Below are 26,783 nucleotides of genomic sequence, written 5' to 3'. Positions count from 1 at the left end.
GAATAATGATGACTCAAGGAAGCATCTCAACATTACTTGACTAGTCTAGTACAAAGTTTTGAGGAATTAGCTAAATTTGCAAATGTTCTTCCTTTTGTTTCTCATCAAAAATAATTTGGATTGTGGCCATTGATGGTGAAGGATGAGAGAAGTCCAATTTTAGATACCAATCCTATTATCAGGATTTAATTATGATTCAGACAAGAGACACTGTACTCAAAAAAAGATTTGGGGGACCCTCTTTGCCCTGTGTTGAGCCTGAAAATGAGAGGTAATTACTGCTCTCGGGGTTGACAGATAAACTCTGAAGCTTTTTATGGAAGGATTTTGAGGTGGGAGGAAGATTCACCCTCCTCAGGAGTGTGACTGCCATGGCAAAGACAAATCAAGGTCATGCTGATAAAATAAATCTCTTAAAAGATCAAATGGTTCCTGTTGATTGAAAGGGAATGTGATTCATGGGCAGGATATGGAACGAGAAATCAAAGGCTAATATGGAAAGCAGTGTGGAGGACAGGATGGAAGGACAACAGGCAGATGATTGTGACCGAGGCAGGTGAAAAGGTGTCACATCTATGACAGGCCATTATATGCACTGTGTCTGAAGGTGTGAATATTCCAGGGATCTTTCTATCGATATGGATATGAAAGTAGGTGCAGTGTAGGCTATAGATTTATGATTGAGTGTGCATTATCATATAGTACAGTCAAATAAATACTTTAAAAATAATAGATTGTAGAACTGAATCATACATTACCAGCTTACTGTACATACGTACTTCTACTACTCGCAAGATCTGAAACAGAATGTCAGACATATTTTGCGTTGTCGTGTTGCAAAACAGGAAAACATTGAAGGTAGCCTTACAGCACAGGTACAGGAAACCCATCACAACAGAAAAGCTTTAGTGACCACAGCAATATGCAGTGGCCCTCACAAGTCTTCAGCAATTTCTATAATCTCACTGTGTCCTCAAGATAAAATAAGGACAAACTATTTAAGGAAGGAAAAATTGGATATCCCTCTGAAGGCAGACCGAAACCCCGGTAACTGTGATGCTCTGAACGGATGCTTGGGCCAAGAAAAGTGCTCCATATCACATTTAGGCCTAGACCAAGTCGAAACTCAATCACTCTCCGAAATGGGAGAAGTTTCCAAGAAAGGAAAGGGGTAGAAGTTTGTCTCTCTCTGTGATTGGGTAACTTCAAATCCAACTAACAAGACTTACAGTGTCAGTGTTCGAGCTGATACAAAAGCAATGTCCTCCCCCACCTTGATTCAAAGCTAAGGGAAACAATGTTCCTTTTAAAACCTTAAGTCTGCTCTTTACAGCTTATTTACAAAGCAAGCTTTAAAAAATGACCTGGGGTTAAGTCACTCTGGGCAGTAATTGATTTTTCCTTTTGATTTGTTGTTATCATGTTGTCCAAGAGCATTATATTTCATATGGTAATCATGTGCAATTTGTTCACATTGTGACCCTGAACTCTGAAAAGGACTGCATGGACTGCTGAATGCACTGCAATAAACCTTTCAGTGGAACCATCTTTTGATCAAGAGAAAGATTTCAAGATATGAACTGACTTTGACTCTCTGAAAAAAGTGTCACATTAAACATTTTGTTTTTACATATTGTTATATATATATATATGTGTATTTTTTCATTTAAGTCATAACCTCTTGAAGATGAAATGAACATCAAAAAGAAATGTTCATTAATCATGTATTTTCTCAACCCTCAAATCTTGTTGCAAGACTCAGTCATCACTGTGGTTTTTGGCCTAATCAAATATTAATCTTTTGTTCCAAAAATAAAACTATCTATTTCTGAATGCAGAAGATGAAATACAACGGCTTTAATTATCCCTTGTCCTCTGACACACACTGTACCTGACAACCTGGTTTTACTAAAACAGCATCAGCTACATTCTAAATGCTTAGAAGTTAGAAAATATCTCTTAGAACCTTGCGGAACCTTGGACTGGGTATGTATCTTGCTTGCTGAAACCAATGCACATGATAGTGAAGCAGGGAACACCCTAAGGAGTCAGATTTACTATAATGTGCTTAGCTCATTTACCATTTTAAATGAGCGTCTCACTGTTTAATGTAATACTTGAGATTATGTTGTCAATTACACAGCTGTCTCATTGTGTCTCATGATGTTGTTCTATTCATACCTTATGTGCAGACACATCCATTTGAGCCTTCTCCTACTCGGGGCCTCAGTAGTACACTCTAGCTTGTGAATATATTGTTGTTATTGTTGTTTTTGTTGTGGGTTCTACAAACTTAAATATATTTAAGTTGTCTTACTGTAATTGGATGATATGACATTGGAGTTTTTGCTTCACACAATGTATTGTATTGGATGGTTTATTGTGTTGGATTGGATCTAACACAACGTTCAGACTTCTTCCACACACCTGCGTTGCAATGTTTCTTTTTTCATAGAATTGTATATGAAGGTGGAGACAAACAATGTTGTCTGAAGTGACATTTGAGAAAAACAAAGCAGAGAAAGTCTACCTCTGAGTGATTCATTTTAGTAGTACTCACACTGACCTGATGCACAGTATGTGTATTGTGATGGATGGCATCTTTCCACTAACACTAGCAAAAGACAAAAGAGCCCCTAGTAGGCCATTATTCTAGAGTTTTTCACTGTGTCTAATAAACATGTTTGTTTTTCTGGGGCGTGATCGGAACTGAGAGAGATCAAGGCAGCCATTAACTCTGGCGATGAGATGTTTGCACACAGGTTCTCTCTCGACGATGCCATTGATTATGGTAAAGGAAAAAATTGTAGAGCTCTTCATGGATTCAGATACTATAATTGGTGCTTAGATGGGTTACCACAACATTTCAAAAGCACAGCCGTTCAGCAGGCTGATACGTCATGAAAGAAATCGGAATTCTACATGGACGGGAAACATTTTTTAAGCATTTTTTAAACATTCTTTGGGTTCTAGTGACTGGATTATTGGGTATCTATTGTGTTTTCTTGGCGATCACCTACTCCACTGTCTCTTCATCCATCTCCACCACATGTTCTCCACCTCAAATCTACTGTTCCATAATTCAAAAGGACTTGGTTCAACATTTCAGAACTTCTATATTGTTTTATTATATGTAAGCAAGGGTTCTTGGAAGATGGGCATCTATTCTTAATGAACTGGTGTCAGATGTTTTCATGACAGTATGTGCTTGTATATAGTCTCTCCAGAGACATAATACTGTAGAGAGATGTCTTCCTTACAGTACTGCATAGCAAAACCGTTTGTCAGTATCTACTACACTTCACTGAGAGAAGAATGGATACCATGGATAACATTAAGTAACATAATTATTATTCTACAATGTTATACCAGAATGTGGGTGCATTGTGGCCACAAGATGACTTGTCTACTGGACTTTTAAGATTGGCTCATAATGTGTTTGTACATTTATGTAACACAAATCTTAATGTTGCCAAGGCTGCCGGGCTACTGTGCCAGCAGACCACAGCAGTGATGGCTCTGACCATGAGATTAACACTACAATATTAGCAGGCTCATTGAGACCGTCTTGGCTGAGGGCATTTATTATTCACAGATTCCTGCCAGTGAACCTTCTTTAGCTCTTAGTGGCTGGTAAGGCAGTACTTCCTTGTTGACAAGTCAAGGTCATACAGTATTTAAGGAACATGTTGATCTAGGTTTTATATGAGACGAGGCAAGGAGATTTTGCAATGTCGACAGAGACGAGGAACAGAACTGGACAAGGTTATGTATTTCATGGCAGTGCCCTCAATATCCTACTTTCTGCATAGCACCAACAGCGTGACAACCGCTCCTGTTTAGTTGAAGTCAACGAACATTAAGTTGTTCCGTTTTTTTTTAGATCTTGAGGATTGTAAAAAAATATACAGCACAAGTTTATGAAGTAATGTACCCCCACAGGCAGAAAACTGTGGTGTGTGTTTGTGTGTGCATTCATTTTGAGACATCCCCCTTTTGATTGCAAAAAAGCGCCTGCCCAAGGCGGTGTAGGCAGTACCTATCTCTACCATGTGGAGGAGCAGTAGTTCTGTTGCATTCAGGATTCTTTGGTATTGGTGCATTTTTAAACATGCAGTTCTTCTGCTATATATAACCCAAAGAACCTTGGATTGCTCTGAAATGGATGTACTTTCTACCTTCGACTGGCGTAATACAATCACTTACGTGAAAGACGCTTCAGATATCTGTCTGTGCTGTTAGGGTGATTTTGCTATGAATGTAAAATGTCCCATAATCACAGGCAGTGATCCATCTTGCCATGACTATGGAGCTTCATGCTGTTAATTTGTTAAGAAATGGGCAATGCTATTTCAGAGGAGCAGTGGAACCAGTTTTGCTACATCCAACAGCTCGTGATGAGAACTCTTGCATTATTCAGCTAGGCAACATGTTTAAAAGGATAAAGGTCAAAGCCAATGGTCCAGGAATGGACTTGATATCATTTGGAAGCACTCACAGAGAGGACATATATTATTCATGACACAACAAATAAAAACAACTTCTTGAAGGCCAAACCACAAGAGTCTCTTCCACGGTGTTTGTTTCCAGTGTGCTGGCTGTTCTGGTTTATGTACCACAATGTGAGGTGCAAAGGACACACTGCCCGTTTGGTCCTCCATCCTTTGCTAAACTGTGAATTCCATCAGCTTCCAGTACCTTTTGCAGTTCCGCTATATGAGGGGGGAATGTACTGCATTTCTCCTGCAATCTGTTCTGGAGCACACTCACCAATTTCAGTGCTTATTTGGTGTGCACTCTGCTGTGAAACAAGCTTTCACACCTTCCCAAGCGATGCCCTCCTCCATCTCAAACTTCCCCCAGGAATATGTGAAGGTGAGAGAGTCCCTTTCCTAGAACCTCCCGAGAGAGCTTGCAAAGAAAACAGTTTGAATACATTTGGAACAGATGTGTTAAGTAATTTCTGCCACTTCAACAGCTGTGTGTTTTACTCCTTAGAAACCTCCTAGAGGCAACCAAGTTTGTCGACAAAAAGCTCACATTGAAGACAGGATACAACTCAGATAAATAAAGCTAAATGCTTGGAATTGATCTATGTATAAGAGTATGAAATGTGTGCTGACTGTAAGGTCTGTTTCATGAAGTAATGAGGCCCATTAATGGCTATCCCAGATAAAAGCCAACACAAAAGAGTGTTTAAGATTCCCATCTCATTGAGGAGGACATGGAGAAGCATTGAGCCAGATTTGTGATCAGATAAAGCTCAGGCTCTGATCTGGTTCTGAGAGCTGCTCTCTAATCTCTGGTCCCAGCCCCTAAAGGCCTTCCTTACCCTGCCTGGAAACCCACAATCGGACTGACCACAAACCTGCACACTAAAAACAGCAGGCAACATTCTCATTCGCCTCGCCTAGAGCAATCCTGATTCATCCACTGTTTTAAAGAACTACAAAGGTACTGTAGAAAATTACAACCTCCAGTTGTTCCTTACAGTCTCAGTCATTGAAAGACCTCAGGGCAACAAGAAGACAGAAAAACTTGGTACTCGACCTGCGTTTGATCATTATTTAACCTCTATAGCGGTGAGGTCAAAACTGTGGGACTGATATGTCCGAGCTGTCTCTTCAAGCACATCATTAGGGATTTATTTAGTTTGAGCTACCAGGGGGGCAGATGTACAGTATATTTAGAATTCTGACTCTGGTCCCTTTAATTGCTATACTTAATAGTCTCATTAGTGGGAAATGCTCTCCCCCACCCACACCCTATCTGTGTGCGCACATACTGTACTGTAGACACACTATTGAGTTGGAAAGGGTGACACAGGCATGCAAATTATGTATCTTAGAACGAGGATGGGATATTTAAAGCATTATTGATGCTTGGGGACCACTGCCAAGCTTTGATTTCAGGGCTGTCAAAAAATGCTGTGGAGGATGGTTTTTGTTTCTCATTGAGCGAGATAGAAGTCTTGAAAAACAATGATCGAACTGCTAATTTATGCAAATCAGTTAGCGCTTCACCTTAATTACCACAAGTTCACAAGGTCAGCAAACTCCACCATCTTTTCCAACTATTCTGCTCCTCTATCAACAACACGATTTGTGGGTGTCTCCTTTTTATTTTCAATTTTTTTAACAATCATTTGTGAGAAACCATTGATTTTGAAAAATTGGGGAGAAGTTCTCGGACAGTGAAGCTCTTACTGTTTGTGGAATTCCTCGACAAGGTCTCCACATCAGACTTGGTGCACTTCTTGTGGAACGTCTTACCAAGTCCAATGGGTACAGTCATGCTGCTCGTCAGAGTCACTTACACCCGAGCTAACTTTCATTGGCACGGATGCACTACACTTAAACTGAGGCGTGAGTTTACCAATTTACATTGGCTACAAGGAAATACATTCTGCTGACAAAACTATGTTGTTAGTGAAACGTGAGTCAGATTCACATTTTGTTTAATGTTGAGTTCTTCTCAAATACACCCTTGTTTGCGTTGTGTTTTTCGATTTTACCACTGTCCTTCTGCATGGGAACCCAAACCTCTACGTCCAGACTGGAGTCCCAGAGATGCTAGATGAGCAGGCTTTGTCATTTCACAGTGCTACTCCTCACATGACTGTGGTTCCACACAACCTCTGCTACACTGGCTCCAACACTCCAAGTGCTGGAAATAATGTAGAAGCTCTATTTGCTTCTCAAAGGTACAGTAAATGAATGAATTGTATGCGCTGATGTTTTCCCCTAAGTGACACTGCATTAAGGCCCTTTCCCTTAACTCTTGCTTGCACCACTCAATGCATGCAGCACTCTCCAGCCAGCTTTCACTCACTTTACCACTCTTAAGACAGGACACTCACTAACATCTCTTTTCACTGAGAGACAGAGATGTGCCAAGGAGCATCCTTTGCTGAGAAACATTGTTGTGTAAAGACGACTGTGCCTGTCTTAAAGCTTGGCAGACTGATTCGCCTTGGTGCTGTAAATACAAGGTGAAATAGTGCAGACAAAGCAAGTCTGACAGGGACTTCATCCTGATGTTGTTCTCTTTGTAAACACAAAGAGATCCAGACCATATCGATCCATTTCAACAACACAAGGCTTGGATTCAAAAGAGTTCACTTCTGCCAAATGTGTTCAACTCAAACTAATTATAATCTGTGAATGAGTTTTTAAAAGGCACTCTGATTTGAAGATATGGGAGCTTCTCAAACACGGTCTTAATTACATGTAGACCTTGGTGGTGTGTGATGAGAATGAAGGCTATCACATTCTTCTGATGTTCACCACTGACAGTATAGGCTGTGGTCTGTGGAGATAGCGAGTGAGTGAACCACATAAGATGCAGACATGAAAAAGCATACTAAGGCCACTGTTATCTTTTTCCCCTTTTCCACGTCACTTCTCTCTTTCTTTTTCTATAGAGCCTTCTTTCTGTGTAATATTGCCATCAATCAAGTATGTTCAGTTCAGCACCCATTCAATAATACATTCATTGACATGTCATTATTCTGTTATTGATCACTTTGAAAACATAATATATATGATGTTTACAATATACATGTATATATATAGAGATATATATATATATATATATATATATATATATATAAACATCAAATATATGATGTTTTCAAAGTGATTAATAACATAATAATGACATGTCAATGAATATATATAAATATATATATATAAGCACAAATGTTTTCTGTGTAGAAAAGGACACGGTATATGTATGTTTAAAGGTCTATATATAAAACACAATCTCAGCAGTTGTCAATACATCATGATTAGCTTATGATGAGCCCTGAATATTTTGAACATGTGCAGCTTTCATGTATAGTAGTAAACATGAGTAACTACTTCTAAATACCTGAGACTGATCACACAGGAATCACATGGACTTCTGATAAAACCTCGATTTGAAAGAAACATGCAGCCAGTGGCACCGTTATTGAGCTGTGGTCTACAAGGCCACGTTTTAAAAACATTCAGCGTTTACAATACATTAGCTGAAGAAGGTGCATCTTTCTCTCACATACCTACACACCATACACACCTATTTCTCTGTCTCTCTCTCTTTTTATTTTTCACATGGTTTCACTCAGAGAATAGGATGGCTAGAATCGATAAAATCGTTTCTCCCTAGAGTCCACAGTAACTGACTTGGCTTTCTCCGTCCTGTCCAGACATTCAATCTCAGTGGCACTCCACTAAAAGAACTCTCCTGCTCTCCCTGCTTTAGAAGTGTTGAGTGTCAGGACCCTTTATTACAGGGACAGGGCCGATCTCAAAGCAGACCGGCCCTCCCCTTCATCCAACTTCTAAGTGACATATCAATGTGTAGGGTTGGGCTGCCTTTGGCGAAGAGAGGTATCTTTGCACCGTGCAATCGACTTGAACTTTAAACTGGCCCACTTACACTCTAGGCTCTTGTTTCATTTGAGGGACCAGGTCTTTCTAAATGCTTCCCCCTTTCCCCAAGCAACTCTTCACATTAGTTCCTTGCTGTGGATGGAATAGCCTGCCTAGTCGATCTCACCACTCCAAATTAAATCTGAGGTTTTCTCCGGACTTAACGTTTCATTGATCTTCTGCTGGAGTCCAGTTCGATGAATTTCACTTCATCGTCATATTGATTGTTGGTTCTTTGGGGTTGTTTGTGACTCGTTGTAAGAGTCACTGTATAATTTAGATTTATAGAATTTTGAGGCAAAATATCTGTGAAGTTGTAGACGGTATTCAAGAACCTTTCTTAATCATAGTAATCATAGTGCTGGTAGTTCTTTCTCATCTTAAGGGCATTGCTTCAGGCAGACTGCAATGCTGTAAAACATTCACATAAGCACATTCGCCTCCCCAATGGTGGCAAAGTGAATTATGCATTTTATAAGGAGATCACAGAAAAAGCATATCATGGAACATGCAATGTTACACTGTAATGAATTTTCCCGACCATTTCATATTAAAACTTAATGGAGGAGTTGAAGATTGAATATAACTATGTTCGCCTTGCCTGCCATGACTTTAAGTCAGAGGGGATGTAAGAATTATGACTCCATATTTCCAACAGTAGATACACTTCGATTTGAGCTGTGCCAATTGTTTCAAGCCTTACTGCCCAATCATGCCCGACATACTATGCATGAGGGTGTCGCCCAAACACAATTGTTGATGGTTAGAAATCTGAGACTAACATCTAATGTGGGGAATGTCTAAATAATGTACCGTATGTTACTAATATAATAACACCACGTAACTCTCAGGGACTTACACAAGGACAAGAAGATGTTAATGTTTCCTGTTAATGTCTTCGCGTTATGCGATTCATGACTCGATTCTAACAGAATCTCCATCAATGTATATCACTTCATTCCTCTATAGATACGCTGTCTGATAATCATTCTTCAAGGTTTTCAACTCCCATCCACCAGGCCACATGGTCTAATGACCTTGATTATCAGTTCCAGTGATAGATAAACAACTCCCAGTTGTAATTTGCCTTTTTGCAACAATCTTGGTTTTCTCATAGTATAGTAAATGTTGTTCAAAAGTAGATTTATTAAACAATTAATATTGTATATATATAATTTAAACATTCAGGCCTTTGGCCGTCTTCATTTCCCACACATATTTTAATCTTCTATAAAATGTATTGTCTGTAATGTGTTTTATTTTACAGTAGTATTAGTTTTAGACCGCAGAAAAGACTGCCAAGAAACTCCCAAAACCTACCACAAGCTTTGGGAAGTTATAACTGGATCCTCAAGTCACTAAATAACAATAAAGTAGTTGCCATCTACAATGTGTGAAACCACTCTTGCTCCCCTAACAGTACCTCTGCATCAAAAAAACAAGAACATTTAGTGGCCATATTCTGGGCCCTGAGCCACGCGTCAACTGATCTGGGAGGGAGGTGTGTGGGGGGAGGGGGGTTGTGGTAAGCAATCGGATTTTGTTTGAGAGGTTCATATTTACAGCTGAAATGACAGGCAGCTCAGGAATGTGTAAAGCATACCTGCGGGGGCCAGCCTGGTCGTTCCCTGTGAGTTCACACGCAAAGCTTGACTGGTTGCAAACACACTGACTGGTGGAAGTCCTGCTTTTCTGGCATCTCAGCTCCATCTCTGTCCTAGGGATCAGTCTTGATGTTTTGGCTTCTCGCAGGGCAATACAAATCTGCCACAGCTTCCTCAACACGATGCACCATATTTCACTCACCACTCTTCAGCTACCCAACTGCATATTTCATGAGCCCTCTGAATTAAAAGGCAATGATTAGATATTTGATGACAGATCATCTGAGCCAAGAACATAGTGCCCCTAAATGATGTAGTACACGAGTACCCTTCACTCCAGAGTATCACTCCAGACTGCAGAATCCGTAGAAACAGAATAAATGAGATGTTGAAACATGAACCTCAAACAGAGTGGGCTACATAAGGAAAAAAATCACGTCTCTTTTTCTTTGTTTCAAGGTCATTCATGGCAGTTGAAACATATGTAATGTTACATAGTGCTCAGTGGTCATGGCATCTCTGACAACTGTACGTGTGAGACACTCAGTACTTTAATACCGCCCTCCCTGCCATTCCTCTCTAAATACTCCTCCCAGCGAGGCGAGTGAAGTCTATCATCATTCATAACCCTGAACAATATCTTCATCCCTTTTGAGTTTAAAAGTAATAATACATGCAAACAACTCAACTGCAAAAGCAGTGAAGTACCCCAAGCAGAGACCAAATCTGACCGTTAGAGCCATCTAATTTCTCCCTTCTCTGAAATGCTGTCACTGAACTCTTCCAGTTAAAATGGTGACGCCCTGAATCTATCCCTCCTGGATAACTAGGAGAATGTGAAGTCCAGCTGCCATCTGACAGACACGAGTCCAAGAGTAAGCTTACTTCATACAAAAATAGAATGAAATAAAACGTGTATATTATATGGCAACATTTAACAATTAATATTAAATTAAATATAATATAATTTAATATGTGGTAGGCTTAGAGAAAGATTTTTTTTTTGTTTGCAAGTGCAAAGCCATGATATCGCAGGGATTGGGCAAATTTCAATGTTACCTTTTAGTTTGCTTCACACCCCTTTCAGGGTTAAATACAAGAACAGTCCAAGAACAGACAGGTTGATTCACAAGGAATTTTACTGCTACACAAGTGTTAAGTCTGCCAATCCATATGGTGCGCGCAGGAGAGTGTTAATTGAAATAGGTTACTTATTAAATATGAGTAATTTCCTACATATTTTTCCTGCTGTACTAAATATGGTAGTTGAAGGATCTCAGATGACAGCATGGGTGGAAGATGTAGGAGAAGATTTCTTTGACGTAAATTACTTTTTTTCTTTTTTTTGTAATCATGCGGGGATAAGTAGTTGCAAAATTATTTCGTCGTCAGTCGTTTAGTAAAACCACCGCGTAAATCTTTGGAGCCTAGCTCAGATGCAGGGGATGCAGTTTGACTCTCAACATTATTTCTGAATTTACTGGAGCCATTAAGTCGTTCCTTTGAACTTGCTGTATTCATTAATAAGTGTGACCTTCAGAGTAAAACGCTCTTGTGAATCTTCTTTGGGACTCTTACCCCAAACGCCTCTTCTCATTAATTGGCCTCTACATTATTTAACACAAGAGTGACCAGTGAACCGGATGTTAATGAGAAGAAGACACAGATGCATCATGTCCTTACTCAATTTCACTTCACTCCCCCGGCAGAACTTTCTAGACCTAAGGTGGCCCATTCAAAACTCATCAGCCAATGTGGTTACACAACATGGTGCATTCTCATCATGGTGGCTTCTTTCCGTCTCTCTTTTACACACACAGAAAGACACACACACAGCTATTTTTGTCTTGAAGAAAAGAGCCTTGTGTGAGTCTTTGTGCAGAGAACTGGAGTGTTGATACAAATTAGATAAGTTGATTATTAGGCTTTTCAAAGGGCTTTAATGGTGGCACAGCGGTACTCTCTGCCCACCTTTATCTGTCAGGAGGGAGACAGCATGAGGATATATTTGGGGAGGGTACTTAAAGGGATTCATCTTTTCAAACTGAAATCATTGCAGTGGTAATTAAAATTACTCGTCTCTGTCATAAATTTCAGCACCTTGAAGAGTGACCCACTTCTTAAATTGGGATTGCTTAAGCCTTGTCTCTGCGTAAATGTGAGTTCTACCTGGTGATTGATGATGACTTGATAGTTTGTTGTTGTCCCCTTGTATATTTAATCCCATTTTTCATATGGAGCCTCCACCACTCAACATTCCCCTTGAGTTTATGTTATGACCATATTAATCACTCATGCTCCGCATCCTCCCTTTAATCACACACGCAGACGCATGCACATGTGAGCTGGCAAACACACTCACACGCACACGCACACACACCACAATGCCTTGAAATGCTATTAATAAAGCCCTGTCTTCAACCACTGGAAGCTCTAGTCATTTATGATCAGCCATTCTCCAAAAATTCACTCCTGGCAACAGGAACCCCATGCAGCTGGTAACATGCTTGACAAGGGGTGGGCGGGTGTTTGACAGTGACAATCAATGAGAAGAGGCATGTCGCAACTATTGTTTGTGATGACGGCCGCACTCTGTTCAATACCATGTTTGTGTGTTGTGTGTCTGTGCTCCTTCAATGACAGTATTCAAGAGAGGATTAGAGGAAACTCCCTTCCACGTAGGTCTGTTTGTCAGTGATGTCATTAGGCTCTTTTTACAATGAATATGATATCATATTATCCAGCCCACTTAATCTATTACTTACTTTCCCTTTTATTTAATATATATCTGTCTAATTTCCCACCACCGTTTTCTGTTTTAAATGTAATTAATTCAATCTGGTGATTAAAACACTCTGTAATGGCAAGACTGACTGTAAAATAATTTAATAATTTGGTCCCACTGTTGTATTTTCCATTCATTTGCCTCCACTTAACCAATGAAATAGTGCACTTGTGACGAGACAATTAATCTATCTGATAAAAGATGCAATAACGAAGATCTGACTCTCTAATTTCAAATTACTGGAGTGTAAATATGTGATCTCGTGTGAGAGATGGATACAGTTGGCTATGTAGACTTAATGAGGCAAATGGGCATCAGATTGGTTGAGGTTTGTTAATTACTGTTGGACAACAGAGAAAGTCAAATACACTTGAGTTATTCATATCATCAGACTTCTAGGCTGGCACTGTCTATGTCATCTGTCATCACCGTGAATCAGAAACTGGTCCTGAATATTTTGTTTTGAGAATGTAAGCTTCACAGCACGTACACCTGTAGAATGAGTGACACATTTGATGCCTCCTACAAAACATAATGGAGAGTCTTGCCTTGAGGCTTTTTACTCAGGCTCAATTAGACACACAGTTTTTTCCAGAGTCCTGACAGTGGGTTCATTTGACACATGTAATTACATTGTGTCATAAGCCCTCGGGCAGTGGTGATTCCTCAAAAAAACATGGACAAATGCATACACACAATGCCATACTGGAAACACATGTGGTGTTATACAGGATATTTCATATATGGTGTAACGGAAAAAGACACTAACGTTTTGACTAAGCCAGATAGCCAGGGCAGATACAAGGACACCAGTGTGCCCCCCACAGATATGAATATTTTATCAGAGTGCTCATGGGTTGGTGCATGTCATCCGTGACAGGCACGTAAATCAAGTGGCATATCAAGCAGGATGTATTCGTGGTGCAGTAGACGGAAGCACTGTTTATTCAGGGCTACAGTTGCCAGGCACCCCTGTTCTTCCTTTTCTCTCTCCTTTCTTTCTGTCTTTCATGCACATAAACACTTGCAAACAACTACAGTATAGTGCAAGCTACTCTTGAGGATTGAATCGTATTCGTAGTCACCCTTCATTCAACATTAAGTTCACCACATCATTAATGTGATTGTAATTTCCTCATCAAAATGGACTTGGTTGCTTATCATGAATGTAGATGGCTCACCCATTTATTATCATTTGAAATTCATTCCTAATACATAATCTACCATTCCTTTCACCTTTTAGATACATCAAATTGTACTTAAATTTAAAGGCAAATACATTGCTGCGCAAAAAATGTGTGTGCTCTTGTAACTTTATTCATATTTTAATGGAGAGACAGTGTAAATAATAACTCTGGATTAAGTCACTGGAGTGTGCATCATCATGCTAGGACCCTTCGAGGTAGCTAAGAGAACACAGTGTTGGAGACTCAGTATGTCAGGTGATGGTCTGCTGGTCCGCGAGTGCAGCTTGGGTACCATGATGTGAGGAAAGAAAGGAGATCCCCTAGATGTGTCAAAGTTATTTACTGTCCCACGTGGAAAATTTAGGTTTGCAGCAGAGCACTGATAAACAAGACAGCACACACATAACAGTACAACACTAAAATCTGTAAAAATATGGATTTCGTAATGACAATCACCTTATGTGCAAGTTAAGCTGTTGATGGGTCTTACTTTGTGTTTATTCAAAATTCCTCTTTTTTTTTGGGGGGGGGGGGGGGGTGATGATTGATACATTTGTGAGTCAATGTACTGTATTTATCAAAGCACAACAAATCTGTTTAGTGTCAGAGGTGCAGAACAAAACAGTTACTGGGTTAATCTCATGAAATATCTGCTAAGAGGAATTATTTTGTTGCAGTGTTGAACAATCCCCTCTGATGTTTGAGCCTTGATACACCTAGTGGGTTTCCACTAATACTAGTTACAAAATCATACCTTTGTGGTTCTTCAAAGGTGCATAGATCCTGATTCACATTCATGCAGGGGCTGAGCTTTAATTGGATCAGGGAAGACAACAGAGACCAATTACCAATTCTTCTGTGGTGAGTTTGAAACCTGTCAAACCTTTCGCCTTTAGAGTTGTTGAGAACACACAAAGAGTATGCTGAGCTCACTCCTTTGTGTTTAATTTAAATCAATCATCTATTACGTAACACATTGAAAACAGAATTAAAAAACATTGGTTGGATTTACCATGGGTGAGATGGTTGTTTGAACAACCCCATGATTTGAGGATTACCAATGAAAGGATAATGATTCTTCTTCTTGATGATATTGAATGGCCTTTCTGGCATATCAGCTGTATAAGCAGTTATCTGAATGCAGCCTACATGAGATTAGAAATATAGCAAGACTATTCCCTGATACAGTAATAAGTAAGATCACAAAACAAACCTGATATGCCTTCCTCAGTCCTCTAGGCATATCATGAATTTGCAGTGTAATTGAAAGTCACGAGATTGAATTTACCCTGTAATTCAAAGTAGAGAGATGTCAACCAAGGCCTTAATCACTATTATCAGTAACATAGGCTAGTTAAATGAGAGGATTGTTTGATTTCAAGTGAAGTGTGTATAATGTCTATGGTTGATTCAACCATGGGAGAAAAGGCTAAACAAGCTACGTATGCTGGGCCATCATTTGCATGCTGTCTTCCTTATTTTTGACAGAAAAAGTAGCTTTACCTGTAGAGCAAATACCTTCTACGGTTGACTGACGGCCATTGTGTTGTCCTCATGCTATTTAACATATATATTTTTTTTCATACAGTATGTATTGTTGGATTCACATTTAATTTGTAGTCTTTTCACATAGAGTACATCAAAATGTATATCGTTCACCCATCTGTAAAACATTTTTTAAGTACTTCAATACTTTTACTAAAATGCATACTACTTCAAATTGTATATGTTGTTCTTTTAACTGTTTCTCTATACAAGTTCAATTGGGAACATCAAGTATTTCAAACAAATAAAACGCAATATATTTTTTAAAGATTAAAATGAAATTGTTCTCAATACATAAGATTTTCACTTACTTTACAGCAGGCATTCACTGAGCACTTCCTCATCATGGACATGTGATGCAAGAGGTCCTCTGGTTAGCTTTCCCTGGAGCAAACTATATTGATCTTTGCTGCTGAATTTGCATTTCATTTCACTTTTCCTCATTTAAAATGGTGATTGCCAACAACTCTCTGAGGCCAAAGAATGATGGGAGAAATGCTGCTAAGGTTGATACCAATCAACCACTCAAAATTAATGAGCTTATCAGCATAATGTAAATAGTTCAGATGTTAATTGCTTTAGACCTTTCCTGTATATGAAGGACTCGTATCCTATCTGACGGATATACTGTTACGGGAGAAATACAATTAACTGGAGGTGACTCCAAGATTCATCCTGTGTTCCATGAGGGAAACAAATGTTCCCCATGTCTTTACTGTAGCATTGCAACACAGACATAAAACCATATAAGCCATGTAAGCCTTGGCATGTTCAGTAGAAATGTTTACTGAATGTTTACTGAAACTGATATTTATATATTCATATTTTATTCTAAATAAAGTGCCTTGTCAACAATAGCTTTTAGTAACATTCAATAACATGATAGGCCATAAGCAGACAATGCTATACTTTTTCTTACATTTACATTTAGTCATTTAGCAGACGCTCTTATCCAGAGCGACTTACAGTAAGTACAGGGACATTCCCCCCAAGGCAAGTAGGGTGAAGTGCCTTGCCCAAGCACACAACGTCATTTGGCACGGCGGGGAATCGATCCGGCAATCTTTTGATTACTAACCCGAATCTCTCACCGCTCAGCCATCTGACTCCCTTTTTTCTTATATTGACAAATGATTGAATTGATGATTGTGAGATGTTATTTCATCTAACCCTATTTATTATATGTAGGCATAGATTATTCATTATAGGTTTAGATGAGCCATTAGGGCTTGAGAAGGTAAACAGGACCAAATCATTTCAATGTACCTACACCTTGTTACAAATGGCAATAAACCGTATCCTTCCACTCCCATTTAAAACTTCATGTGAAAGAGAACATTCAGGCTGAGCAATCCCCCAAAAAGGTACATGCAACACAATTGGAGAGAGACAAAGTCTGCAGGACTGAGACAAAGCCGCAGTTTCACCCTCACCCAATTAGAGACCTGAAATCCATAGCCTCATTAGACTGGCCAGGTTGGAGGAGTCCCTCATTCCCTTGACATCTATTTTACACTAACAAGACAAATTTGGTTAACGTTGAGGTTCCAATTATTTTGTTCACTGTGGCAGTATAAAACTGGTCCACAAGATTTTTTAATTTAATCTTCAACCCATTCCTGGATGTGATTCCCCCTTGAGAATTATGCTCAAAAAGAGCACATAACATACAGGTCTAGTCAGTCAACCCATGCATCAGCAACCTTTAATCAGCAACCTTCTCTGTTGGTCAGAAAACAAAATATTTTTCATATCGATAAAAGAAAATGACAATTATACACCAGGCTATATACATGTGGTTACTCACAACAATGAACGCTTCAAAATAAATAAAACAGACATCACTTTTAACGTTGGGATGGTTTAAGAACTTCATTTCCCATAAGCCATTGAAAGTTCGGACGACTATAAAGCTTTATATACTGTCCATATTTCAGAAACTATTTTGCAGGTGAACGTAACACATTTTGTCGTTATAGTAGTAAACCTTACTATATATAGTAAACCTCCACAAATAACAATCAAATGCCTATCGATGTTTAATTAAAACATGCTTTAGGAAACTATCGAGCACTTCCGCAGTAAAGGTGATTTCCATCTATTGGTTGTCCATTGAACTTTGAATATGCAGTCACAGTCACAGTCACACACAGCTCAGTTAAAAACATTGCTAGCTTGTATGACTTGCTACGTGTGGAACTAAACAACTCAATAATAGAGAAAAGCAGCCATGTCAGCATCAAAACAGACCTTTAAACCCGCGAGCCACGTTCTATTCGACATGGACGGACTATTACTAGGTCCAGTAACATTTTATACAATACAGTAAGAGACAGGATACGAACAAGGTAGCGAGAGACCCGCTAGCAGCTACCGATTCATTAGCTTGTCTTCTTATTTTGTGTTGTTGTGATGTGCCGTTTGTCATTGACACTTGCAGCTTCCTCAGCAACAACTAGTCACAGTACACTACACTTAACTTGTGTGACATATCAAGGCGTATATGTGGCAAGACATTTGAAAACGAATTAGTTATTAAGTAGGGGGTGAGTATGAAAACTATAATAACAAACATTACTGTTGCATATCATATGTGATTCATGTCTTTTGATCTACAGATACAGAGAGGCTATATACGGTGTCATTCCAAGAGATATGCGAGCGCTTTGGAAAGAAATATACTTGGGAAGTGAAATCCACTGTAATGGGCAAAGGGGCTTTGGATGGTGCAACGATGATACGTGACACCTTGGAACTACCCATGACACCGGAGGAACTTCTCAATGAAAGCAGACAGATACAGGAGAAGATATTTCCCTCAGCTAAATTGATGCCAGGTATTGTTTGTGGAACTAGTTTGGAGTAACTTTAACTACCCGTCTGCTCATGTAAAATAAGTTAATTATCTGTTACATGGAAAATAACTTGACATTCAGAACCCCTTTCTCACTTTCATTGTCTCTGCTTCTTAGGAGTGGAGAGACTCATCCACCACCTTCACAAACATAACATTCCCATAGCAGTTGCAACCAGCTCGGCTGGGTTGACATTTGAGATGAAGACAACCCAACACAAAGACTTCTTTGGCCTATTTAGTCACATTGTACTTGGAGATGACCCAGATGTAAAAAGGACCAAACCTGAGCCAGACTCATTCTTAGTGTGTGCCAGGAGATTCAGCACTCCTGCTCCTGCTGAAAAGGTAAGTGCCAGTCACCAGTAGAGATTAACAGTAGTTTGTCACAGATTAACAGTAAACATGCAGTATATACACCATTTAGGCCTAGTATGTGCAAGCAGCAGCCAATGCCGATACTAAACCAGTCAGGTATGAACCCCCCCAAAAAAACTGGTTTCAACTGGAGCACATTATTATTGCCAGGAGCTAACGTGCGTTGAAACCTGTTGAATTGCATTCACTCAAATCTTGAAAGTGGTGGGCGATAAGTCTGTGACCAACTGATTACACTCTCATTCAATTCCATTAGGATGCCAATGTTTAGCTAATTTAGAAAGCTGTGCAGTAATAGAACTGTATTGTCAGTGTGAGCCGCAAGAATCCAAACTAACTCAACACCTGTGAAGAATCTCATTATCTTGTTTAATTGCTTACAATCTCTATTGTATCTAGCCAGAGATGAAATATGTGTGGAATATGGTTGGAACATATTTTATTTTGAACAGGGCCTTCAAATGGGAAATGTTTCATGCTGTACGGAGGGGGTAGGTGTGTAGGTCATGATAAGGATTTAAAAGACAGCCTTTTAGAACAAACGCTTTTGATTTTCTAGCCTTTCTAGGGCCTGTAGCTCGAGAGTCTCTTTGGAATTGAAAGGTGTTTGGTTTATCTATTGCTGCAAATGCTTATGTAGTTGATGGATTTACTGTTCTTTAATCTGTGAGGCGACCACAGTTAGGACTTACATTTTTCTTGATGCAATATGAACCTGAGGCTGAGAAGGGGATTGAAAGAGTGTTCAGTGGAATAATGAATGACGATGTGTCCTTCTTTACCTTTGCGAGAGAGAGAGAGAGAGAGAGAGAGAGAGAGAGAGAGAGAGAGAGAGAGAGAGAGAGAGAGAGAGAGAGAGAGAGTAACCTACAGCAACAAACTGTAATAGACAGCCAGATCCAGGTTTGTAAGTTGACAGGAGACAGAAAAGCAAAAGAAGACAAATAAATTAAGAAAATCAACACATGCTGGGTTTCTATCTTTCCATCCTTACAGTACTGTACAACTGCACTTGCTGTAACACATCCATAATAGATTCTCTAGTATAATTAATGGTGATGAAGCATATGCCAATGAGGATCGGATAAGCAGGTGAGGTAATGTGTTCTTTTTTTAGCCTTTCAATGAGCAGTTTATCTGAGTCCAGAAGGAATAGGCAATTTGTACCACTCATTTAGGCAATGTAAGTGGGAGTACAGTAGCAATGACTCTTTATGATCAGTGTGCTCATAGCCAGTTATACTTTTAAATTAAACAGCTTATATTTACTGCACATTTTTTGTATTAGGCATGCAGAGTAGTATTGATCAGTGTCCCTGTGAGAATTTGTATTTAGGTATTGATTGATTGGTCAGTAATTAGTTTGGAGCTCAGTGGGTTGCCATTCAGTGTTGGTGCACTAAGTATGCAAAAAGTAATTGTAATAAGGCACTCTAGTGCCCGCAAGTTATAGTACATTGACAGACTTGGAAAAAAAACTCAGAGGGGGATGATGCACAATGAGATTCTTTTTTCAGGCTTCTGTCTCTATGGCGACCAAAGAAAAGGAAATGGTCCAACTCTTTTACGAGGAGTGGAGCCATTTTTCAGGTTCAGCTTTCAGACATTTTCCGTCAAGTGATGAGATTTTTGCTTAAGGTGTGCCCAACAACCCAGCAAAGATTAATGAAACATGAAAAAGCACCAGTTCATGTTCACATAGAGAGGGTTGAAAAAAACAAATTCTAAGTCATTAATCACAAATGACATTACACCAAAGAAAGGTTTATAGCCCATATTCAAATAAGGCATGATTAAGACATTAAATATGCTATGGGCCTATTAGCCTTCTAATTAGATATGCAAAGTCAAGAATATGGTTTTAGCTAAACTGTACCAAAGCCTATTGTTAGGTTCTGAATACAGTTTGTGTGGCATTGTATTCAGGCATCGTCATTACGTCAGTCTTTTTCCTTGACAAATCAGAACATGCCATAAAAACTGTATTTAGGACTTAGCAGAGAAAGTGGTCAAAAAACGCTACCTTCATGTCAAGAGGGTAGAAGAGAGACAGCATTTCGTCAAGGTTGGATATCCCCTGTTGGCTCAAAGCTTGGATCTTCAGATAACAATGTTGCAACCACAGGGCAATGCTTATTCAGTGACAACTGTTGACTCCTACTCCCTTTTTGATTGGTATTTGGGCTGTCAGAAACCACTGGGGCCTGTACTAGATATTTTAACAAACATTTGCATACAACGCAGCCTTGAGCAGTTATTCTTTTTCTTAGTCACTTTTAAAATAAAAAAAAAACATAACATTTGATACTTAACTCACTACTGTAATGTTTTCTTATCTAAGTCGTTAATACCAGTAGATGAAGATCACAGTAGGCCTATTTACTGTCACACAGTCTCACCTGCTTTAGCCAGACAGGAGTGTGAACATCTGGGGGCACTGAGACTAATCACTTAATAATGCTTTGCTCTGGTCCTAACAGCACCGCCCAACAGTAACATTATAAGGTGATGAATCACATCCTCCGGGCCATTATTGCAAAAATATGTTAAATACCTTGTTTTGACTCAAAGGCCACTTGGTACTTAGTTGCTACGTATTTACATAGTAATTACTATATAACGAACAACGTGGAAATGTCACTGTTACTCTTCAATATTTTTTTATGTAGTGCTCAGTGTGGGCAGAAATGTTCAGTGTCTCTCCTCAATAGAGAGAATCTTAGTGCCCGACACCTCCAAACCCATTTCTTGTCTTTTGAGATGCAGAGAGGCTCTGAGAGGAAAGGCTGGACTATATTTCGATACCAGCTCTATGATTTCACGTTTCAGCTTTGAAGTAAAACCTCGAAAAATAAATAAACATAGTCATGCACTGAAGGTCAGCTTTAAAGCCCAACTTTTAATAGCGCAAATGTTTTACTCAGCAGCATTTTCTATCCTCTTCATCTTATTCTGCATGGAAATGCCCTCAACTCGAATTAGGCTAGATTAAATTGTGTTTTTCAAGCTGAGTTTTCAGATAGAAGTCTGTGCCTTCATCAACTCAGACTTTTTGTGAGGGTTTAAGCCTCCCGGTTTCTTTAGAGTGAAAGCAAAGAGAAGGAGGTTGGAGGCTGCATGTGGGAGGTTATGAGAAGCTTGAAAGTATTGATTTCTTATCATTTTGGTTTGGGGGCAGGAGGGGGAGGGTGATCACACACAGGCCTTGGCCTAAGATTTGCAGACACTTTCTCACGAGTGATTATTTTTATGAAGTGCTTGAGGTGGTTACACAGTTTTCTTCATAAAAATGGTGATGTCTAAACAATGTATTAATTTTCTCTTTATTTTATTTTTTACCTCAAAGTCAGTCCATCTTTGTCTGCCTAATAGAACCTGCAGATTACACTGGTAACATTTCTGCCATGTAACCTCCAAGACATGATGTCATCACCTGTTTTCCATTTCCCTCCCTGCCAGACATGTGTAATCAGTCACTGATGTTATACACATTTTGCCCACTAACACCAATGATAAATGTTACACAGCTCCAGCTTGGCCTGCCCTGGGCTTGTTGATTGTTCAGAATATGCAGTATCAATCTTTTTTTTTTCAGTCTTTTAATCACTCACAAACACTATCCTGTTTTGGAATGAAATGCACAAGCACACAGATAACCATGTCATAAACAGTAAAAGCGTACAATCCCTGTGTTTAATGTCGATAAGTTATTTAGTCAGATGGCTGAGCGGTTAGGGAATCGGGCTATTACTCAGAAGGTTGCCGGTTCGATTATTGGCCATGAGAACTGATGTTGTGTCCTTGAGCAAGGCACTGGGGGGGGGAGGGGGGGTGTCCCTGTACTTACTGTAAGTCACTCTGGATAAGAGCGTCTGCTAAATGACTAAATGTACATGTAATTTATCTGTGGTAATGCATAATCATGCCTGTCATTAATACAGTGTAGTATATCCTTCGTGTATACAGCAGCTAGGTCTAGTTGCAGGTCACACCTGCAGCCCCATGGTTCTGGCCCCATCTGTCATACTCTGCATAATAGTAGGCATGTCAAGCAGAGGCCCTGTTAAATAAGACATCAGCCGTGCTGATTACATAGCCTACAACACAAACAAGTGAAGACGGTGCAAAGCCCTTGTGTTATGTTGTTGAACAGCTGCACTGTGACATGCCCTTCCACAGCCTTGTGAGTGATGCTAGACAGACAGACACTCATGGTTGACACCAGTGCTTTGGCCCGTGTCAAATGTTGACAAAAGGTGACAAGTGAAGTAATATCCCAGAGCGGGAGGGGAGGCGAGAGACGGAAGTTTGAGGATCAGTCTCCTCAAAACAGGATTCGGGCAAAAAAGGTTTTGTCACCGCTTGAGTTGGCGTCTTGATTCTATTTAAGACCTTTCCTTCTGCTCGTCACGTCTCAACTTTTCCGGATATGAAAATCGTGACGCACAGAATTGACAAAGTAAAGCTTAGAGCAATAGAGTCAGAAACATCTCTTAAGCTTGTGCACCAGACTGTGTCTGTGTACACCACCCAGGGTCCTGTTTCACTTCCTGTTGAATGGTTTGAAGTAATGACCTGGTCACAGAAGCATCTCTTGCAGCGTATGACCACTCAGTGCGTCTAGTTTGCAACTTACGGCCTATTTGTTCAGCTGTAGCATGCTGTACACCATAAGTCAATCAGGTTTGCTCTTGGTTTGAAAGCGTTTATTTCTTTCAACAGACGCTTTTTATCCAAAGCGACATACGGGGGAAGATTCTAACCTGCGATCTTAAGCAACCTTTTGATGTCGTCCACACTGCAATGTTATGCTCTCCTTGTCTTGCCAGTTCTCATCAGAAAATGAAACAACAATAATGTGTTCATTTAGTAGACGCTGGACAGAGGTTGAATCAAACCTTCGACTTCCTGATCTGCAGTTCAATGCTTTAACCACTGAGCCACACCCACCCCCTGTCGCTTCAGTAAAGGGTGTGTGTGTGTGCGTGTGCGTGTGTGTGAGAGAGAGAGAGACGTGCTAAGCTGGCTATTCACAGTAGTGGAATCTGGGAGGTCCCCCTGCTCTCTCCCTTTGCAGCAATGACTTGGGTAGACAGTGAATACAGATTCAATTGGCCCTGATTAATCTTGCATGTGTTTGGGTGTATGCCTCAGGACAGGCTGTAAATCTTCCATGGGCTGTTTCATCATGGCAACCAGAGGGTTTTCTCCACCCTTCTGCTGCTCTGGGCAGGCGGTCGGTTGTGCTGGCCCAGGTTCAGTTCGACTGACCAGGGCTGGGGCAGTCACTGCGCCAGTGAGAGCAGTGCAGCGACTGCAGGTTTTTTTCATTTGAAGCCAAAATTTGTGGGTCTTTAACTTCCTTGAACAATCCTAACCCTTCCCTTGTCAGATTCTCCTCCAATATTACAGGACACACATACCATGGGTGATGTTTGATGATGCACACGCAAATACTCATGTCTACCAGGTTAGAAAGTCGGTAGGTAAGCTTGGCGTTGGATTGCCTACAGTATGGAGTGGATCCTGGATGGTTGTTTTGAGTTTGGGCCCGTTTTTTCTTTCCAAGGGTGCAGCTCAAGCTGACCTTTGCTGGGACCAATGGTCACTCTTCCCTCTCGCTCTCTGCCTTTCTGGCCCGTTGCCATTCCCTATCGCCATGGTAGCTACCAGCCCAACGCCAACCGCTTATGCGTTTGTGTTCTCCTTGTACTCGGCTACAATGCAAGCGTTGGAAGCTGATTAAAGGGGTCGTTCGCCAGGCTCATTGAGTAATTAGGAGTTTTAATTGCTCCCAATCAAGGGAATTAGCCGGGCCCCTCTGTTAGCTGCTGTTTTTCCGTTGTTATTGTCTGCACTCCCAGTTCCCAGGCTTAGTGACATCACAGAAGTCAATTTAGCTCATTCATCAGTCCTCCTCTCGAGTGGGCCTTTGTTTCACCTGGGCTTTAGAGTTGAGGCTGAACTGAAAGCTTTCGCAAGGCCCTCCAGTGTCTACTGTTTGAGGCATTTTCAGAAGCAGGGCCTCTTTTCCGCTATTTTCTATTGACCAATGAATGACATTATCAATCTAGTGCACTCTTCTGACCGGTAGGCACGCTGAAAGCCTTTACAATTCATTTAGTTAACAATATTGTGGACCATGTCTTGTCAGTCACGGCCCTGAGACGAAGGTTTTTTTCTCCAAATCTTGTATGGTCGTATTGAAAAGCCACGCAGGAAGCTTGCAGCGTCACCATTGAAATGTCAGGAGGTTTTACACTGATGATTATCAAATGAATAAAAGGGAAGTTGGTCTATGTCTTTTCTGAACTGTCCTTCATCTGGTCTGCCCCTTTTGTGCTGCATGTATTCATGCTATAGTGTTGTACAGAGCAGACACTCTGCCTTCAGCCTTCACTGCCACAATGTCTGCCCGGATACTCACTTCAAGTCCAGTCAAGCTCATATTTTCTCAATACACAACCTTTCCGTGCTGAATTTCTACACTAAATAATGTAATGTTATTTTATTTTTTATTGTGTTCATATTATTCAGTGGTCAAGCCTACTTAAAGTAAAGTGACTTAAGATTTTGTTACAAAACAGTCGTGAGGAAACCTGATATGGGCTGTCCATGCAATCCTCCATGCCCTCACAGTCAATGTCTGCTCCTCTTTGGCAGTATGCCGGATTGGTCTTGATGTATCGTAGCACCGTCACTTACTCGTATTCAACATTGTTTTGAGGTGTGGTCTGATCTGCATGTTACCTTGTCTTGACAGTGCCTGGTGTTTGAAGATTCTCCGAACGGGGTGAAGTCGGGGCTGGCTGCTGGGATGCAGGTGGTGATGATTCCAGATGACAACCTGGACCGTGCCCTCACCCAGGAGGCCACGCTGGTCCTGAGGAGCATGGAAGACTTCAGACCCGAACTGTTCGGCCTGCCAGCCTACGACTGACTCCCAGCCCTCAAACTTCTCTGTCTCTAGATCAACACGTGCCAGTGTCACCATTGAAATGAAAAACTCGTATGACAGCAACAATTGATTTGCACTGACAGAAATCTGATCAAGTCTCTGATTGTGAATACTGACTTCAGGTTTTGTCCAATCCATGAGACTAACAGTCACAGGATCTCAATGTTTTGTCATGAGTCTTCTGTTCCATGTGTTCCCCGAGCACCTCAATACAAATCAGCTAGCTAGATACATCTTATTCCAAGTGTCCTTGAACAAATGTCCTACAAACAGCGGTTTAAGCCGTCAGAATAATTCCCCCCACACCTCTGTCGTACCTTTGGCCCGTTTCCTTTGAACAAGCCTATTGAAATGCCAAAGACGCTTTTTTTTTGCCGCGTGGTGTGTAATCCAATAAAGAGAGTGTGAGCAGTCTTCACTCTTTCATCTCCACTCATGTTTGCCTCTGCTAGGATTCACATGTTCCTTCTTCCTGAGAGCGGCGGAACACAGGGCCGCTGCAGCCCTGGACCCTGCCTCCCTCAGGCTGCTCAAATAGGATTTCCCTCCCATCTACTTCCCTCCCGACTGTGCTTTCCTGGTCTTTCATCCTCAAGGAGAGGGTAATCTCTCAGGCATTTCCTCTCATTCTCATCACTCAGTCCTTTTTACATGTCGTTTACCCTCCCCTGCCCTGAATAGTGTGCGTCTGTGTCGTTGTTATTGCACAGGTGTTGCAGTAAGGAATGTCTCCCTAATCATCTTGTTGAGGAGTGATTATAAACATTGAGTGATGTGTGCTGCCAAATTGTAGTACAGCAATAAATGCATAAATGCAGTGTGTACCATGTGTGATTGTGGTTCTTTGTGGTGGTCTTTGCTAATGAATATTCAAGAGATCCAGAGAAGGGCCGAAAGCGGCCTGCGGCAGCCCAGAGGCGATGCCCCACAGCTGGCCTGAAAATCATCAAAGGTCTGGGAGGGGGACCCGTTCCCTAGCGCTGTGGAAAAAACTGTTAGGCATCATCATATCACAGTATGTGTGTGTGGGGGTCCACGCACTGTACCTTACCTGGATT

The 26,783-nt window shown here is 40.5% G+C and overlaps 1 protein-coding gene across 1 annotated transcript; it reads left to right on the top strand.

The window, feature by feature from the left end:
* Positions 1–17,658: 17,658 nt before the first annotated feature.
* Positions 17,659–26,547, top strand: LOC124475019 (pseudouridine 5'-phosphatase). The gene is made up of 4 exons (XM_047031522.1): positions 17,659–17,835; positions 18,154–18,372; positions 18,508–18,737; positions 25,531–26,547. Exons 1-4 carry the CDS (start codon positions 17,766–17,768, stop codon positions 25,705–25,707), a joined length of 696 nt encoding a protein of 231 aa, XP_046887478.1. The 5' UTR covers positions 17,659–17,765; the 3' UTR covers positions 25,708–26,547.
* Positions 26,548–26,783: the final 236 nt, after the last annotated feature.

Source organism: Hypomesus transpacificus, chromosome 12, assembly GCF_021917145.1.
Source record: "Hypomesus transpacificus isolate Combined female chromosome 12, fHypTra1, whole genome shotgun sequence".
Classification (NCBI taxonomy): domain Eukaryota; kingdom Metazoa; phylum Chordata; class Actinopteri; order Osmeriformes; family Osmeridae; genus Hypomesus; species Hypomesus transpacificus.
Note: the sequence above shows the minus strand (reverse complement) of the source record. Positions and strands in the feature narration are given on the sequence as shown.